This window comes from Ambystoma mexicanum, chromosome 12 (genome assembly GCF_040938575.1).
Source record: "Ambystoma mexicanum isolate Mex_15411 chromosome 12, UKY_AmexF1_1, whole genome shotgun sequence".
In the NCBI taxonomy this organism is placed as follows: Eukaryota; Metazoa; Chordata; class Amphibia; order Caudata; family Ambystomatidae; genus Ambystoma; species Ambystoma mexicanum.
Genome location: NC_090936.1, coordinates 411239290 through 411259343, shown reverse-complemented (window position 1 = coordinate 411259343; position 20054 = coordinate 411239290). Strand labels below are relative to the sequence as shown.

The 20054-nt window shown below is 45.3% G+C and overlaps 1 protein-coding gene across 6 annotated transcripts in view; it reads left to right on the top strand.

Annotated features, from left to right (window-relative positions):
• DENND5B (DENN domain containing 5B) overlaps window positions 1–20054 on the top strand; it is a 1683961-nt gene that overhangs the window by 975570 nt on the left and 688337 nt on the right. For 3 of the 6 annotated variants that reach the window (XM_069628551.1, XM_069628554.1, XM_069628555.1), the window contains one exon: window positions 3712–3793. In XM_069628551.1, coding sequence (XP_069484652.1) covers window positions 3712–3793 — 82 coding nt within the window. Of the gene's footprint in view, window positions 1–3708; window positions 3794–20054 lie in introns of all 6 variants that reach the window. The other 3 variants (XM_069628550.1, XM_069628552.1, XM_069628553.1) reach the window with 1 other exon arrangement.

Below are 20054 nucleotides of genomic sequence, written 5' to 3'. Positions count from 1 at the left end.
AAGAGAAGTGAAGAGCCCTTTGCGGAACCAAAGCGAACATAGTAGTTCTCACACAAGCCAGCCAAAGATGGAGAGGAAGGCCTTCCTTCATGGTCTGATCATCCCTGGTCGAACCGCGAGTTGGAGGGAGCTGCCATGCGGAGGATGGGGACCCTGAGAGATTGGGATGCTGGCCAGACTGTAGATGTATCCCTGCAGAGCATTCCAATGGCGCACACAGGCCACAGTGGGAGAAGCGGGTATCTGGCGGAGAGCGGAAGGACTTACCCCTGTACCTGTGAGGGACCCAGGGCTGGGGAACCGGCGCACGACTTACAGGGCTGAGAGAAGCCCAGAGAAGCTGGAAGCAGATGCGTCCCAGCAAAACACTCCACTGACACACGGGACCACAGCGGGAGAAGCAGGTATACGGCGGCAACCTGCAGAGCGGATAAAGGTACCGCTGTACCTGTGAGGGACCCAAGGCCGTGAAACTGCTGCACGACTTCCGGGGGCGAGAGAAGCCCGGAGACACTGGGAGCTGGAGAGAGAGAAGCAACCCGCACAGCAAGGGTCAGGAGCAAGCCCTTGGGGCTGAGAGAATCTATAAAGAGAATTGTGTTCATAAACGGGGAATTGCTCTATGAAGCAGGGGACAGAGAAAAGACCCTGTTGAGAGGAGTTGAACCGAGTGTGGCCCAAAGAGAGATCCCCAGGGTAAAACAAATTGATGAAAACAATCTGAATTCAAGAGTAATTATCTTCCTTGTACCAGTGCTTGGAAGAATTTCAGAGAATGTTTAATGTCAAACAGTGCCTGGCAGGTTAGTGAACTGAGCCTGATTAAGAGGCATTGTAAACCTGAGAAAGGTGTCTGGGAACCAGTTAACTGGATGCAAAGACCAAGGGGAGAGGGATACGTTTTGGCAAAAGTCAAGAGAAGACCAGGGGAAGAGAGAGATCCTCTGGCAAAACCAGGGACATCATTGAGAATATTAATGAGAGCCTGAGAAAGGCTTGGATGAAGGGAGATACTTTCCCCCATACTTATGGAACTGTAAAGAGTTACCTAAGACCACCTTGGGAAGGGAAACGTCCCTCCCCCCCACCCCCCGGTTCGCCCTCCCCCAGGCCCCCCATCTGTGTGAAACTACATTAGAAGGCATATTGACAACCAGGGGAAGATGATTTCCCCAACAGTCACGAACTGCCAAAAACCAACCAAAAGGAAGGAACCACCTTTCTGGAGTCTGGGTGGAACTAATTATATCGTTTTCTTTTGAAGTGTGAGGGATAGAAATATGTTTGCGACATAGGACGGTGGACTATATTTCTTTTGTTTGACATTCCGATAGTATTCTTAGTTTTGAGGCAGGGAAACCCTTCTTAGTTATGGGGCCAGATGGGTGTTTTCCGTTACTTTCTATCAAATAAGTTTGTCCACAAGCATGTTACCTTTTGTGTCCCGCATCTACTTCTGCACCCTTACAGGTAGTAAAAGGCATGCTACATGCGGGAAATCACAAAAGATATAGACAATTTCTGGATTTCTGTAATGGAATACACAGGACCAACAAGCTCCCTCAGCTTTGCGCTTTTCTCTGTGCCAATGATTTTAGGCCTTGTGCAGGGCATCATGTCAAAGAAGTAAATACAATTGCCAGGAATACATTGGCAGCTACATCAGAATTGTGAAAGCTAACAGGGGTGGAAAATGAAGTGGTGAAAGGCATAAGGGTCAAAAATATTTATCAGTGTGCAACTGAAATAGTGAATTGCTTACAAGTATTTCTTGCAAAAATAATGCATGCACACTTTGAGATAAAACAATGACCACTCTTTAATCACTGTTTCAGACAGCAGACAAAGTACGGTATTAACTAAAGCACAACACAATGTTAAGACTTTGCAAATTGACAGTTTTTGCAGCAAGTACAACTAGCACAGAAACACACCATTTGATGTATATAACTAAAACAGTTTGACAGGTAGTCTTTAGTCTTTTATGCCCATTGTTTAAAGTAAGTGAACATATCACAGAATACAAGGGGAAAATAAAGCAGTACCCTGGTACTTGCTGCAGACCCTTAAAACGGTGCAAAATTAAAGTTGCACTTTAAAAAAAAAAACATAACATGCCGCCGTTTTCATCTTCATTGCACCTAACCATGCAAAAGATTTAGCCTTAACTGAATGACAGATTACCTTTTCAGCATAAATTACCAGCAAACATTACATTCCATAACATGAAATCCACGGGCATGTTTCAATTTACTGCCGTTTTTTAACTACATTTGGCCTGAGTCTAGTAACTGTACTTGTATCAAAAACATGTGACTTCCTTGCAAAAACGTCTTTGCTGCTTCGGTCCTTTGTTCTCATATCAACTTTTCTGGGTCAACTCCATTTTTGCAATCCTACTTTGTATGTGCCTAGTAACTCGATCCTTTCACTTCAATTTGATTTGAAGTTGTCATTTAGAATCATGTTTAGGTTGCCCTTCTTTAATTTCTTGCACTACAGTTTGGATTGTTGTATTATGATCTTGAGATGTTAACCTGCTGCAGGATGCCCGATAACACTGCTTTCTTGCCCACACTTACAAAAGCTTTGACTAACCTTCCCCCACTCACCCTTCCCAATACAGGCTATGCATGTTTTTGTTGCATTTGTCATACGGTAATAAATGCAGGAAAAAAAGGACCAAAAAGTATTTGTGGTTAGTTTTGAATCACTCCCAGGCTTTCAAGTGTTCTACCTTTTTCTGGAGCTGAGCTTACAAAGCACATTGCAACTAATGCTGGAACTGTGAATGCAACTAATGCTGTAACTTTGAAGACCACAGACGTTTATGTAAGCATTACAACATCATATGTAACCATGCATTCGACTTGGCCAACAGCTTGTGCATGTGCAGCCTGGTTTCTGTCGACTGCCCCACCAATGAGGTGCTGTTAGTTTCTCTCTAGGCCTATTGGCAATGGAGTAAAAAGGAAATTCACCAGAGGTCCATAGCCGAGACTAAGCGTCTCGGATTGGTGCGAAAAGGTGCCATTGTGTTTCTGCTGATAAGATTGTCGATGACATACCTTTATAAAATGATTAATTCAGGTCACCTTATACTATTTTATTCCTCACATTTCCCTTTTCCAACAATGGCAAAACTAAAGCAACATAACTGTATGCTGAATAAAATAGTTACTATTACTCCTTTGTTCAAATGCATATTGCTGAAAGCATGTGCAAAGTCATTTTACTGATTTTATGTCTATAATAGATTTTGTTCAGAAATACAGCTTTAAACCACGTATTAAAAGTTGTTCTTCCAATTTTCATATTTCACTCATACTATACATCCTAAAAAGGAATATGTGAAAATAAATGTTGAAATGCCATCTTTGCCACATTTTTTCTCGTGAGTTGTCATTGGAACCTCTCTGTAGAAAGGGGTCATTTTTGTTAAGTCAAGTGACTTCTATTTTATGATAGTTGCTCAAGCCTGTGAATTTAGTATATTGACTAATATTTGGAATATTGATCACATTTTAATTTTTGCAACTCTTAATATTTGTCTGTCGTCATGGCAGTGTAATCAAAGCACATTGTTAATAACGTCCCATTATATGACTGGTTGTTGAGAGTACACTGCATGCACTAGTAGCTGTAATTGTCAGGCTGTTGAGATGTGTGTTCTGTTTTAAGTGTTCCTTTTTGTTTCTCTTTATTAAGCAGTATCCCTTGGGCCAGAAAGAAGAAAATCAGAAACTGGTGTCACTTTGCCCTTGCTCAGAGTGTCTGTTATCCAGGATATGAGGTAGATTTACACATATATTTTCTATCTATAATTAAGGTTTGAATATATATTCTGGTCATTGTCTCCTGATGAGATCCGAGCGATCAGAAATCTGTTTCACCTATTGGGTTTGTCTCTCCAACTTGCGAATGTTCATATCCCATTAGTGGCCATGTTCTTTATACAGTGCTTGCTACAACAGTCTGGCTAGGCTGAGAGGCTCACGATATGTTAAGACAAAATAGTATTCATTTTATTTGTGTGCACAAGTCACATCTGACAATTGCAGCTTATTCTTGTTTGAATTTACATATTTGCAAGCCTAGTTAGGAAACAATAGAGTGCCTTATAAGTCATTTGGGGTTGATGGAGGTCTGTGGAAGGGGGGTGAAAGTCTATAGTAGTCTGGTTATACGTAAGGGGCACTATATACCTGAGAGTAGGAGGGCCTAAGCGACCCATAGGTATTCCTTGAAGAGCAGGGTCTTGACTTCCTTACGTGGGCCTGGTCCTGATGACCACTGGGATGAGGTTCCAGTAAGCAAAGGCCTTTTCCATGTATTCTTTGCATTCCAGTTTATTCTTGAGCTTTGCAGTGGTCTGACTAATTGAGGAGCTGCCCCAACTGAGCTTTGTGGCTACATAGGCTGTTGTTCGGGCAGTAGCTGCCTTATTACAGATGCAGGCAGTTTTGAAGAGTATTCCGACTCTGATGGGTAGCCAGTGTAATTTTGCATTTCACATAGGGGGCTTCAGCTGGTGTGTGGCTGGGATGCCGGTGTTGAAACTGTTCCGTTCATTGAGGTGTGATGTTCCCATGGCATTGAGTGTGGTTCTGAGGGAGGTTTTTATCTCCTGGAATGCTAGTTGATAGCAGGATGTTTGGTCTTTTTTGTTCATGTATGATCAGAAGGAGAGATTGCGGTTAATAATGAACCAGTGTGATTTGGCACAGGGGCCAATTGGTGTGTGAATCCATCAAGGTGAATATCATTCAGCCCCCTTTTCATGGCCTAGTAGGATGAATTTGATGGCTGTAGACTAGACCAGGTCCTTTCCTGTGATAAGCTGGATATCATATTTGCTGATAATGGATCATGGTCAACTCAATTAGATAAGGCCTGTTGTACTCTAGAAAAGAACAGCAGAGCCGTGGGAATATAATTTTGTAGACACAGAAGAGAGCCTGTCCGCCCCGCCATTAGGTTGTACCAGCTTCAGGCAAAAGTCTCAGCCTCATACAGCGCTGACATTTTGGGGTTTGTTAAGCACTAAAGGTCTTGCCCAAGTTGAAAATAGATTCCTTTAAACGCTTCACTTGTTTCCCATCAGCACCCCTAATGCCCAGACCCATATGGAATGTAATTTGTAACCAATTATGGATGAATTGGGCCTGAGGCTGTTGTTGTACTGGATCACACTATGGGGAACTCCGGGTCTTATCAGATACAGGGTATTTTTGGAGCATGTTATGGCATTTGATGGGGGGAGAGCCTTGACTTGGTTTTCCCCCCATGTCGAGATGGTTGATATGCCTGGACTTGGCAGCCCTATGGGAGAAATTGACTTCTATTGACAGTGAGAAGCAAATCTAGAGTAAAAATGGCAGCATGTGTATTGTCAAGAAGGGAGTTGGAGAATGCATGTTGCAGTATGAATCTGGGACCTTCATATTTGCTAAGCAAACGAGAATCTAGTTTTGAAGAATATCTCAACGTCCTTCAACCCAAGTGTGCATGTGCTTTGTATATTGAATTCAGGTGAACACCCTAAAGGTAGCAGCTTTTACTAGAACCTGGGCCAATTCTAGCACTGATATATGCCCGGTTTTTGGAAACCCATGCCCATTTTTCGCTGCTGTATGATAGTCTTACATTTTTTAGAGCAAAATATTTGAAACCTCTATAAGGACATACATGCATACTACAGATGATGCAATGATCCTATGCAAATCAACTCATAAATTGGATGTGGTTTAAATAAATCTTTTTTTTCTTACCTCCTTTTGGAAAAAGAGGTTTAGTTTATTATTTATATAGCCCCCCTAACCTGGAGGTATGTGGGCGCTTGAGCATAAGTAAATATTACAGTTACATACACATAGAAGCAAAGGATGCATGGCTTGTTGACATAGGTTACAGATTGAACAACGTGAGGTTACAGATTGAACAACGTGCCAACATCCGGAAAACATGCAGAGAAGCTGAGGTAGCTGAAGAGAAAATCAGTTGTCCTTGGACCCAAGATACGAAATGGTCAACATAGATACAGAGCAGCAATACATGGTTTTGTAAGGTAATATGAATGTACTGCAAACTCAAGTGTGGATCACAGCACCAAACGCAATCCTTGCTCTAACAAGGCAAGGACTCTTCATTTAATAAAGGTGAACTATTGTTAAAACTTCAAAGACATTGTGCCTCTTTTTTTATTTCTAGGTGGTTTAATATTTGTTAATTAGCTGTAGTAGGGTCTTTAAACTGACTTTCATATGTCAATGTATCGGTTTTCAAGGCCTAATTTACATAAGCACACAAGTTTCAATATTAAAACATTGACATTGTACATAGCTTTCCCATTTCAAATTGTACAAAGTACAATAAAGAAATGAGATATTGCCAAAGTTTCAAAAATGATTTGGAAGCCTAAAATGCTTCACAGCATAGTCTTTAGAAATGTGTAGGGCAGACCACCAGCAGCCAGATAAGGAAAGACAATCCTCTGAGGAAAACGGATAGGTGCACTTCTTACAAGGATAACTAAGTTGTATTTCTCCTATGAAAGAAAAAAGGTACATGTCAGTAGGGGCATTCAAACCTGACCGCCATGGAGTGCACTGGTTAGTTCAAAGCTGAACAATACATATTTAAGGGGGTTGTCGTCCCAGATGATGCAAGCAATAGATGTTACTAATTCCTTGGCGGCTGTCCCCTCCCCAGACCTTCACCTAGGCTCCTCCAGGACTACACTAATCAGTCAAATAGTTATGGATTTAGGAGTTTTATTGATGGGTATCTGGCAGTTGAAATAGAGCGACCATTATCTTGGGGGGTGCTAGTGCCCTAAATTTGGGTTGGGCTATTTTGGCAACTCAGGACCTCTTCCCTGGCTCCCGAGAGTTCATCCTTTAGGGACAGGCGCAGCCCTCCCCGCTCTCAGCTAGCCGCATTGATTTCTAATTGCATAGGCCTGCAACGTGAGACAATGGATAGTTGTATCAGTGTCACGCGCACTCGGCCGTGGTGCTTATGGGATAGATGGAAGCTTTGTCACCATTGACTCGGCACACCACGTTGCTTAGCAACGTGGTGTGCCAGTCGAGTCTTTCTCCAAGATGGCTGCCGCCAATTCATACATAACCATTACAAGCCCGGCCGTCGGTGCGTTGCAACCCATTGCTCTTCGCTAACCAGGTGAGACGCTGTGCTTGTGGTTTTTTTCTCGCTCTTGTTGAGCTTGCTTACCACTCGGCTCTTTGCCGAGCCTGCCCTTCTTGTACTCTTTCTCAACTCGCGGCTGCTGAGCCTTCCATTCAGCCACAATACGCGCTACTCCAGAGCCTTGCCCTGCCGCTCGCCCTCACTCTCTCGCAGCTGGTCATTCTTCACCGGACCACGCTCCGGTTCTCCTAGTTGCCTTCTCCTTCCTGCCTCTCCCTTTAACCTTACCTGGACTCTCTCTTACCCTTCCATGCTCGGGTTTCCTGGTCGCTCCTCGCTGCTTTGGTCCTCCAGGACTCTGCCATTCTCAACCACTGTTATCGGGATTCCTGGTTTCACCACTGCCCCTCGGAACCCTAAGCCTTGGGTTCCATCAGAATTCCAGTGCTTCCTCTGACATCCACGAGGTGCCTCAGTCCACTCAAGACCACGCCACAATCCAGGTTTTATTTTTCTGCCTCTTCAGGCTTTTTCCCCTATGTGGCTATGTTTGGGGAAGGAGCCACTAGCCCGCCAGTCCAACAGACAGGCATAGTGGCTTCCCTCCGAGGTAGGCTGTATCTCTAGCAGAAGAAAGTCTACCCGCAACAAGGGAAGGGAGAAGGCATTAAACACCAGTTCCAACAAGTCAGGTGAGTAAGGAGGATTCTTATCCTACTTAAGTGACTATTCTAACAGGTTTGACATTTTTCGACGCCAAAAAGGAACAATGGCCACAGCGGAACAAGTCCAGGAACTGTTGGCTGCTGTGCAGGGACTTACCCATGAAGTCCAAAATTTGAAAACAGAAAACACAGTGCTCAGTAAGTCACTGTGAAGGATTCCAATCGGGCGTCACACACCGGACCAGGACCCTTGGTTTTAGCCTAGGATGTAGCGCTCAATGAGAATACTTTTTCTTTATTTTCTACGAATTTGAATTGAGCCGATACCCAACCTGCCTCCTTTTACAAATTTAGAAAATAGGACAAAGACAAAGGGTCAAGATGGGGCTAGGCTATGTGTTGCTATGGGATGGGGAAATGCTCACAATCCACACTTGAGTTTGGGATTTGGGACAGCCAACTGGGTTCTGGACTTGAAGGGCTCTGGTCACAGCACGGCGGGCGCCCCTTACAGCAAACAGCTGGGCAAGTCTGTTCACTGGATGGCAAAGGAACATCGGGCATGCAGGTAGTGGGCAAAAATCAATTCTGGTCACGGGATGCTCCCCAACAGGGTACCACAGCTTTTCCCCCTGGTTATTGGAATGTTTACTCACAGCATTTTTGCAGATTACATATTTCACGCAGAGCATAGCAGTCCAACTCTCCAGTTTGTAGGACTTTGTTTCATCTGTCCAATAGTTTTTCGTCATTTTCAATGGAATTATTTTACCTAAAATTCTCTAACTTTATACATGTGTATAGATTATCATAAACCATGTGAATATTAAACTTCAAAGTTGCATCATGTAAACTTTCCTCAGAATATCCAATTCTCTGCCATTTCTGTCCCCAATATGCCAGTGAAGGCTATCACGTCTTAAATTAAAGCCACCAAAATTTCATCTAGATTGTGAAACTTTCACATTAGTGCTTTGTCCCATTTGGTAGATAAAAAACCTTGAAATGTATTATTAAAATAGCCTTTTTAGCCAAATGGCCAGCATTGTATTCCAGATAAGGGCATAGCTTCCAAGGCTGCTCTGTTTGTTTTGAAGCTCCCCAGTAGAACTTGAGGGGAGGTGATCTTCCAAAAGTCACACGTAGGTGTCCCAGAATCTTTTGTCTCAACCTGGAGCAAAGACAAAAGTCTGACGAGCGTGTGATATGCTGCTTTTTGGTCCATTCAAAGTTTCAAAGGGTACAATTAACACGTAAGTGTCCCAGAAATCCCTTGTGGCTTCTTTTGGGGGTAGAGCAGTCCTGTTGTCAGCACCCAAATATCCCTTGAGCCATTGCAGAAAACCTGTTTGGGCTGAATTCCCAGTACAGCCAAAACATTTCTTTCTTTATTTTATTTTGTTCTGAATCAGAAGCAAGCCTGTGGAATTAAAACATCCCATATGTTTCCGAGCAAAACCCCCTTTACATTGCTAGCCCAAGACAGGGCCTTATTCAACATTACACTTTTAAAACGGGTATTTTTCCTTATTTGCAAAAGCACATTTTAACAGCTGGTGAAGTCTGCTGGGGTGTCCCATTCAAAGGGTTTTCTCTTCATTTGACTTCCCAACTTTGTTTTGCAGCCCTAGTCAGTTTCTCTTATACAGCAATCTGTTCAAGACACAAGTCCACTGAAATTGACATATGCCCTTAGAGCCAGGGTTTCTTTTCAAGCATTTATTTTTGACATTTTGTAGCCCAAAGGTCGAGCGTTTTTCCGTGTGGCTGAAAGTAAAGCTTCTGTTTTTTTCCCAGATCTGGTCTGACAAAACCTGTTATTCAGGGATAATGCTCTCTTCTGCTGGAGCACAATCTGAATATGGATGGGCATGGCAGAGCCTCACTGATAGAAGCAGTGTGATGTTGAACAGATTAAAAGAGTGCCAGGGCTGCATCATGTTAAATGTGAAATATTTCCCTTTTTCAATGGGAAACTTTGGGCTACCGGCAAAAACGGCGCTGATTTTCATTTTGCTTCAGTACACACAGGAACACACCCTGGCAGCCTTTCTCTGTGTGTTCCCTGTTCCAACTTGCCCAATGGTGCTTGGCAAAACAGTGCGGCCATCATTTTGTAGCTGCAAAACTCAGTTTTGATGTGGGGCAAAGGTGCTCAAAGGAGCCAGCGCATCCATTTTGCTGTGAACTGCTGAAGTGCAGCTTAATTATAGATGGGAATTCTGCTAAGTGGATCAATGTATCCCACATCACGGCTAGAGAACACCACCCTACTGACCTACCCACTATGGGACTAGCTTCAGGAAAGTTTGATGGCACCCCAAAAAGATTGTAGGAGTTTGAGGCTGTATTGTGCATTTCACCTTTAGAGCCAGTACCTTTGCCTCTGTTCATACGCGAGTTGGGTTTATGATCTCCAACTTTTTGGGCCACACCTTTAGCATGGGCAACTCCCCTGGTGACCAGCACTAATCCCATCCTTCAAGATTACAGAGCATTCATTCCTTAACCTTCTGAAGCAGACCTTCGAAAGACCGGAAACTACTTATTTGGCTTGTGAAGAGCTACTGGACATTAAGCGGGGCCCAGTTGACCTCCTTACCTACATTACAAATTTAAAAATATTGGCCGCAGATGCAGGCTGGCCAGAACCAGCTCAGTATGCCATATCACAAAGAGGCTTGAAGGAGGATATTAAAGATGGACTAGCCCGTACCCCACGTCCGGGTACCTTCTCGGACCGATTGTCCACAGTTCTACAGATCGACTATCGTCTGACGGAGAGATAAAATGGCTGAAGATTCTTTGTGCAAACAGACCAAGCTCTGCATCCTTCCTCATCATCGAATTCTGCCAAGGATGAACTGATGCAGATCGGGGCTGCTCGAACCCCACTCACTTCTGAAGAAAGAAAACGCAGAAGAGACAAGAGTCTCTGCATGTTTATTGTGGATCTGAAACGCACCTACTCCAGGATTGTCCGAAGGGACCACCTCGCCGATCGGTAAACGGTCGACCTCGGTCCTAGGTAGGACGGGTTACCGAGGTTCTTCATCCAGTCCCTTTGTCACGCTGTCTGTATCATCCCCCGCTTCCAACAAAGACACCCAGCTCATTGTTGTTCCTATTCAATTACTGGTGAACCAAAAGAAGATTGACTCCTTGGCGCTCATAGACTGCGGAGCAGCCGGAACCTTCGTCGACACCATTTGGGCCGAGAAGGTGGGCGTCCGCAGAGTAGAAAGAAGACCAAAAGGTAGGCGTTGATGGGAAGCCCCTCAGTTCTGGGCTGATCACTCATACCACTGAACAGTGTTCATTCTTGTTAGGCAATGTTTGTATGCATTACCCTCTGGGACCACTACACACAACTAGGACTACAGGTGTAAGGAAAACCAACATTTGGTATACGTCTGTACCACACAGTTTTTGGTAGCGAGCTGAGCAGCCAGGCTTATCTCACGAGGGAATGTGAGCTAGTAAGGATGTTACACAGAGGTCTATAATTACAAATATTCAGACAGACACTTAGACTCAAAGTTTCTTGGTATAACACTTCTGAATGTATTTACACAGTTAGAAAACATTCACTAAAAGGAAGCAATCAATATCACACAAAAATATCCTATAATACTTCACACTAACCGGTTCTGAAACATTTACACTACTTTGAAGGAGGAGCAAAATGGCATTCAGAGCAATTGAAGGAGCAGAAAGGCATAAGTTAATAAAGCAAATATTAGTCACTCTTAAACAGTGCAAATAGAGTTCACCAGAGTAGTTGATTGGATGCAATAGGTGGCCAAAGTCAATGGACTAGTGTCTTGTATAGGTAAACACGGTTCTGGTATTTAAACGGAAAAGTCTTTGTGACGGTTCTCGGAAGTAGTTCACAGAAGAAAGGTTCAAATGTCAGGTCACAAGCTGCCTAGACATGCAAGTTGCCAAAGTTCCACGAACATTCGCGTTGAGAGGTAAGTAGGGTTTTCACAGTACCTTATATTGAAGAAAAAGATGCAGCTGAAGACTTCTGTTCCTGGCAGTTCCTGCAGATCTCGCTGTTCCTGAGCCTCAGTCGTGTGGACAAGAGAGAAGATGTCGGGGGACTCCTGCACTGCACGGGGACTGGTCACAAAGCTGCAAACTGGCAAATCTTCAATTCCGGTAGCTGTCTTAGAGCGCACAAGCTGGTGTCCTTCCCCCTGGTTAATCCTAACCAGCTCATAGAATGGTGTCCAGGTGGCTTACGAGTTGATTGGCCCTACCAACTCAAAGTCCTTGAAGGGCTTCTCTGTCGAGGTGAACTTGGTGATTCGGACCTGCAGCAGGGCTCCACCGGGCAAACCAACAGTTAAGTAGTTGCAGCAGCCGTCCTCTTCCAGTTCGTCTTTGTTTCTTTCGGTCCAGTGGTCGACTCTGCTTTCCAGTCCAAGAGACTGGCCTTTTAAACAGTTTTCTCCCATTCATTCCAGCCTAGCTGCCACTCATCCAGCAGGGTGGCTATCCTTGCCGGACAGTCAGCCAGTCAATCACGCCAGAGTGCATTTGGGTCTCCTTGGAGACTAAGCACAGGGAGTTTCGGGCCCCTCCCTCACTTCCTGGCCACCCCAGACACTCGGGCGCCAGAGGCGGTCTTCATTCCTGAAGCCCGCCAAAGGCGTCGAAACAAAGGGACCAAACCTAGTTTGGCGCGCAGAGACAAACTCTAGAAGAACCTTTCCAAAAAGAAATGGTGAAAAAAGAAGACCGGGACCTGTTTCAACAAAGGGGGCTCAGATGCCACCTTGAAAAACAGGACTACCGTGATTTTTCACTACCGGTGTTCGCGGTCGGGAAAAATCATGGTAGTTTGTTGAAAAACCACTGCCATCAGCCATTTTCATAGGAAAGGGTAGCATTTGACTACTACATGAGTTTTTAGACATAGGGGATACTAGGTAACCCCTCCAGCACTCTATCGTAAGATAGGGTGTGCTGGATCTAGGAATTTTAAAAGACTATTAAAGTCAATTTAGCTTTACATTCTCTGGGAAACAGTAGTTTATCCCAGAGAAGGTATTTAAACCTTGGGGCAGCCTAAAAGGGATTCCCCTGTGTCACTGCACTGAGGGTGCTGTGTGACGCATGAAAAGATGATGCCTATGGTGCTGTCTAAAACTCCATAATCAAAGAACACAAGAGTAAAACGCACATCAAAATACACGAAAAAGTGGTTAAAAAAAAGCTCACACTCTTTCCAGTTAAAAAAAAAATGAAGTCCTAAAAATCCAGCAAAGTTGCTGGGGGTCTCTAAGGTGAAGGGAATTAGCACATTTATGAGAATTCTCCCTAACAATTCTCCAACATACCGAGAAGATACAGTTCGATGTAGTTCTTGCAGCACACCTCCGAGTCACATTAGGTATCTCTTGGCTACAGAAGCACAACACCTCCTTTGACTGGTCTCAAAATGTACTGGAGTATAACTCTCCCTACTGTCGCAAACAGTGCCTTGATGAGGTCTTATACGATGGTGGCTAACTCTCACCGATACTGTTGGCATACATTGTGTACCTATGGATCTTGCTGAGTTTGGCAAGGTCTTCCTGGATAAAAACACCCCAAGATCTGCCACCCCACCGTCCAGAAGACTGTGCCATTGATCTCACACCAGGAGCCTTGATTCCGTTTGGTCGCATGTACTCTTTCCCTTAGTGAGAAAAAGGCACTTGGGGAATACCTCATGTCCAATCTGCACAACAGGCTAATCCAACCATCCCGTTCGCCCGCAGGGGCATCTTTATTCTTTATCCCCAAGCGAGATACAACAGAACTCGGACCTTGCATTGACTATCGGGGATTGAACAGAGTCACCATACGCGACCGGTATCCCATGCCCCTCATCAAAGACATCCTCGAAGCCGTGCAGTGAGCGGTGGTCTTTTTCAAACTTGACCTACGTCGCAGATACCATCTTCTCGGGATATGATCAAGTGACGGCTGGAAGACTGCATTCCGGACCCCATTCGGTCACTTTGAGTATAGGGTAGTGCCCTTTGGCTTGATGAACGCTCTGGCAGTCTTCCAGCGATTTATGAACAGACTATTCTCAGACCTGCTATTCCACTCTGTCATGGTATATCTGGATGATACCTTGATATTCTCACCACGAGCACCAGGAACACCTCCAGGAAGTATTAAGTTGTTTACAGGATAACCAACTATTAGTTAAACCAGAGAAATGTTTGTTCAAAGTTGCTACTGTTCCCTACCTGGGATATCTGTTGTCTGGAGACGGAATCAAAATGGACCCTAACAAGGTATCATCCATTCTTGGCTGGCCAACTCCGACTAAAGTAAAAGATATCCAGAGATTCCTTGGGATGGCCAACTTCTACCGTAAATTCATCCCCGATTTCTCCAAGTTAGTTCTCCCCATTACAGGTCGGTTAAAGAAAAACACCACTACATTTCGGTGGAGTGAGACTGCTGATGCTGCGTTCAAACACCTCAAGGCATTGTTCTGTGTAGACGCCTCATCAACAGCCATTGAAACAGCCTTACTCCAGGAGTCTGAGGGAATGGAACACCCAGTTGCCTACTTATCAAAGACACTGTCTCACAGCTCAATTATTCTGTTAGAGAAGGAACTATTGGCCATGAAACTCACCTGCGAAGAGTGGCGCCACTTGTTGCAAAGAGGAATTCACCCATTCCTCATCCGCACTGACCACAAAAAAAATCCTGATCACCGCTATCCCCTGGTCAGACCACACAGCCATCCACTTTAACCTCAACTTCGCCAGAAACTACTCCTCCACATCCACTACACTATCGCCGCCCTCACCAGAAGCGCCAAGCAACTCACCAAGCAAAGACTACTACCGCACCTCCAGTTCCCCGAATTGATGCATCCATCCACCGACAAACCGGACGTCCTTGCCACTACATACAACTCAATCATCTCTCAAGCCGTGGATGCCATTGCACCATTGTCATTAAGAAAAGCAAAAACCATAAAACAAACTCCTGGTTCACCCCGGAACTCCTCCAGCTACTCACAAAAAAAGTCAGCCTGGCAATGTAACCCAAGCGACTACCAAACTGACCTTCAAAAATATAGCCAAACAATACAAAACCGCCATCATCTCAGCCAAAGCCAACTCCTTCAACTCCAGGATAACTAACGCCAAGTCTGGGTCCAGAGAAATGTTCGCCATCTTCAGAGAATTGGAAACACCTGCCCCCGCACCGAACACCATTACCACAGACGAAGACTGGTGCAATAAAATCCAAGATGTTATGCTCAACAGACTGAACACCTTACAAGAAAAAATCATCAGCCACCAAAAAGCACTAAAACAACTTTCAGACATTTAACGAAACGTGCCAGCGGAAATCCCACCATTCCCATTCCAAGAAATGAAAGAACAGGACGTCCTAGCTATCCTCAACTCGATCAAGCCCTCCAACTGTTCAGCTTATCAAAGACGGCGCCCCCGCACTGACACCCTTCTTCACTGCCTTCATCAACGCCTCCTTCAAATCCCACCTAGTGCCCTCCTGCCCCAAAGAAGCCTGGGTGCACCCGCTGCTGAAGAAACCCACATTGGATCCTAAAACACCAGGGAACTACAGCCCTATAACTACAGTACTCTTCCTACTGATCCTGGATAAAGCTGCATACCTTCAAGTCCAGAAATACCTTGAAACCCATCACCTACTGGGCCTCAGACAGTCAGGCTTTCGCCCTAACCACGGAACCTCTTGGACCTCAAGAACCAAATAGATGACCTCCGGGACGCAGGCAAACCTGCCCTCTTACTCCTTCTTGACCTATCTGCAGCCTTCGACCTGGTCGACCACGACACCCTTTGCCATCATCTCTCAACCGCAGGCAACTTCTCACCCAACGCCAAAGCATGGTTCTCCTCCTTCCTTAGCGGTAGAGCAATGAAGGTTTTCTCAGACCAGGCCTGCGCCCATCCACATCTAATGAAATGTGGAGTTCCCCAAGGGTCCTGCATTTCTCCCACATTGTACAACCTCTTCACAAGGTCCCTATTTAACTACCTAGATTCCATGGGCATCACGTACACCAATTACGCTGATGACTCGCAGAACCTCATTCCTCTCTCGGGTGATTATGAAGCAGACCAAACAACCCTCACCGCCATCTACGCCACCATCCAATCCTGCATGGCAGAAAACTGGCTCTGCCTAAACAGCGAAAAGACCGAACTTCCCGGGCACAATCAGAAAGTTGGTCTCACAATACAATGCCTTTCTCATCGACAACACCCGCATTCCCACATTTCAATCAGTCAAAACTCTGGGAATATACATCGACTCGAACCTCCCCATGACCAGACAGGTGAATGCAATATCTTCAGCAGCTGCTTACCACTCTAAACTTACCACAGCCATCAGACCTTTCCTAACGCAACAAAACTCCCTCACCATCGCCAGAGCAATCATTGGATCTCGCTTCGACTATTGTAACACGCTCCTTCTAGGCACATCAGCAAAGAACATCAGGAAACTACAAACAGTGCAAAACAGTGCCCTCAGAGCAGCAACAGGTGTCTCCAGACAAGAGCATATCTCATCCACAAGGAAATCGGTCCATTGGCTTCCCGTTAAGGAACGTATCCTCTTTAAATCTCTGGCACTGACCCATAAATGCCTCCATGATACGGCACCACAGTACCTCAGATTCTCCAAGCCCCCCTCGAACAGACCCACTCGTTCCAGTTACTCCAACCGCCTCCCCATCCCCAAAAGCCTCAAAGCCTGGGCAGGCGGCTCAAGCTTCCCAGTCCTAGCAGCCATCAACTGGAACCTACTGCCCCCCACAATCAGAAGCATCGAATCCCACACTGCCTTCAGAAAAGCAATCAAAACTAAACTGTTTGTATAACCTCACCCATGATCTCACTGTTAGGCACTTACTACCTATAACCCCGGCAGTGCCTTCTACTTCTTGTAACTAAGACACTTTCTTGAAACAGCGCCTCAATGCCCCTGGGCTGCAAGGTGCTTTACAAATACAAAAATAAATAAATAAAGGTGCTGCAACAAATACTATTTGAACTCTCGCCAAGCCCGGTGGGCACATTTCTTTGCCCAGTTTGACTTCACTGTCTCTAACCCAGAAGTCAAAACAACTTGGCAGATTCCCTTTCCCGAGGCCGTGCTTCTGATGGCTCTTCAGACCATGGACCGGAATATCTGTTCCCAAGAAATAACATTGTCTTCCAAGTGTCTACTTTTCTGCAGGAGGTGTGAAAGAAGCATTGGTCATGAGTAGGTCTGATTTTAGGTCTCCAAGAAGGATAACATCGAGATGGATGGACTGCTCTTTGTAAACCGCCGTCTGTTCATCCCTGAAGAGAATATGTGCCAGCAAGTTCTATGCTGGTGTCAGAACAGCAAACTAGCCGGCCGTAGACTGGAGTCCAACACCTTAGAGCTCATCCAGTGCAGACCTACAATACGGCCTGCCCAGTCTGTGCCCAAAGCAAGTACAGTACACGGAAACCGGTCGTTCTCTTGCAACAAAGCCCTGTCCCCTCCCCTCCACTCCCCAGACCCTGGAGCCATCTTTCGACCAACTTTATTGTTGAACTCCCCCATTCCCAGGGGTGCACCTGCATCATGGCAACGGTGGATTCCTTTTCTAAAATGGCTCATTTTACCCCGTTCCCAGGTCTACCCACGTCCTCCGAAATGGCCATGGTTTTTGTTAGACATATTTCGGTTACATGGGTTACCAGAGACCATAGTATCAGATTGCAGTTCCCAGTACGCATCCAAGTTCTGGAAAACTTTGTGTCATTATCTGGGAATCGAGAGGGCTTTATCTTCCGGATACCACTCGCAGAGCAATGGTCAGACAGAAAGATTAAATGGTACTCCGGAGCAATACTTAGCGTTGCTTTAGCAACAACCAACAGGACAACTGGATGGTTCTTCTACCCACAGCGGAGTTCTCCTATAACAACACTGTTCATTCCACTACTGGACTCTGCCCCTTCTTTTGCTCGTATGGCCAACACCCCTGCCATCTTTTCCTCACGAAAGCTCAGTCGTCCAATCTACCATTTATCGAGGCTATACTCTCAGACATCACTGAAGCTCATAAAACCGCTCAGCAAAGTATAGAAGGATGCAAAAGAGGAACCAGACCCAGGCAGATCACCATCGGACAGAGGTTCCCTGTTAGGAAGTGGAGTCTAAGGTTTGGCTCTCGACCAAGTACTTGCCCAGATGGGTTCACTCGTCTAAGTTATCCCCTTGCTATATGGGACCCTACGAGATCAAAGCAAGAATCAACCCTGTTTATTTCAGGCTCAAGCTGCCAAAGACCCTCAGTCGTCTCCACCTTGTCTTCCATTCCTCTCTGTTACGAACTTGTTCTGTGGACCCTTATGTTTGCTCACAACCCAAACATCGGATTCCCGTAGTCAGTTTGCCCAAGGAGTATGAGGTATCAAGGATTTGCGACTCAAGATACAAGAAAGGAAGGCTGGAATATCTGGTGCAATGGAAAGGATATCCCTGCGCAGAAAACTTGTGGGAACCCAATCCTGTTCTTTGACACAACCACCCCTTCTATGTCCAGAGTGAGGATCATCCCAGCTTTGTGTTCTTGGGACACAGCAGGCCGGAATATGAAATCGGAGGGTATCCTCCAACATTCATTTCCTACTTGAGGAATTGAATTTAACAGCAGAGTGACCACATAAATGAACAAATCTGGGTGAATTTGAATCCCTTGGGCAGCCATCTCACACCCTAATTCATGATTGACCATCATTGCTCTTATGCAACACATTCCTGGGGTTGAGCGCACCACCCCCTGTTTGGTGAATGAGTCATATTCAGCTTCCTGTGCAAGTCTCGTCCTAGTAGATTGACAGGGGACGTTGTTGAGAACTGGGCCCGTACCACTTTGCCCCCCACTTTGATGGCTAATTCTTCTGTGAATGGAATCAATTTTACTGCCCCTGAGAAGCCCTGTGTGTCCATAACCTCACCTGACAACAGAAATTCCCTTTGCTAATACATGATTTAGTTGCACCTGTGTCCACCATGAAAATAAAGGTTTATCGCCTATGTCTACGCCCACCAAGGGTTCCTCTTCTAGGTTGGCGTTAACTGACTGGACACACTAAGGCTCTCTCTGGGCTGTCTTAATCTGGGTAGGTGTTTGTCCCCGGTAAAACAAATGGGTTCCCTCTTCTCACGCTAGCCCCTTTGTAATGTGCAACAGTGCCATTGGGAACTATATTGCTGTTAGGTATTTCAGGCAGGCAGGATGTTTGGCATAAGATACTTGGCCGTTGGTAACTGGTGCCTGCAGTTGCGGAAACTATGGAGGGGGAGCTCATAGGGCTGTTTGTGGTGCACCATACAGAGCCGCTGTTGAGGCGGGAGCATAGGGCTGTTCATATGGGGCCGACTCTCCTGGGGCAAGATTACCACTATATCACCCTCCCTTGATTACAAACTGACAAACTTTGTAGTTTCTTTGAGAGGTGACATTATGGACACCACAGCCCCTAGGTCCCTCGTTAAGGTTTCTGGGTTAGTGGGTACAAAATATTCTTCAGTAGGTAATACGAAAGAACTCTTTAAGGGGGTTGCAGTGGGGTGTTCGATAATACATGGCAAGGCTGGGCTCGCCAGGCATATCTTGCCCCCGGCAGTAAATAATCTTCACCCCTTTCTTGGCCCTCACTCATATCTGTGACAAAGGCATCCATAGACTGTATTTAAACCACCCGTCTTGCCCTTGAAAAGTCGTGATCTGTGGGAGATCACTGGGGCCAAGCACTTCTGTCACTATTTCTAAGAGATCGCCATCCTCTTCATTCGCCACACAATTTGATTTTCGGGAGCTTTTTCCCCCTCGAACCTTGCTGCCTCCTCCTATATCCTTGAGTAGCTCTTTAATCTCTGTAATAAGTACGTTGACTTCATTAACTGGTTGGAACAACTTAGTTTCTTTAAGCCTTTCCCTGAAAAGACATCGGACATAGCCTTACTCTTAGATTCAAATGGTAGCCGTTGTCACCCCAGGACCACCAGTTTCCACTTGAAACGACTGCCACTTATTGCCGTCCTCTCCCAGCAACTGAGGACTGTGGAACAGTGTTATCAAGCACCTAGGTAATGGGTGTTTAATCAAATCGAACTACCTCAAGCTTGTTCCCTCTAGAGATGTTCTAGGATTGGAGCAATTAAAATGTCAAA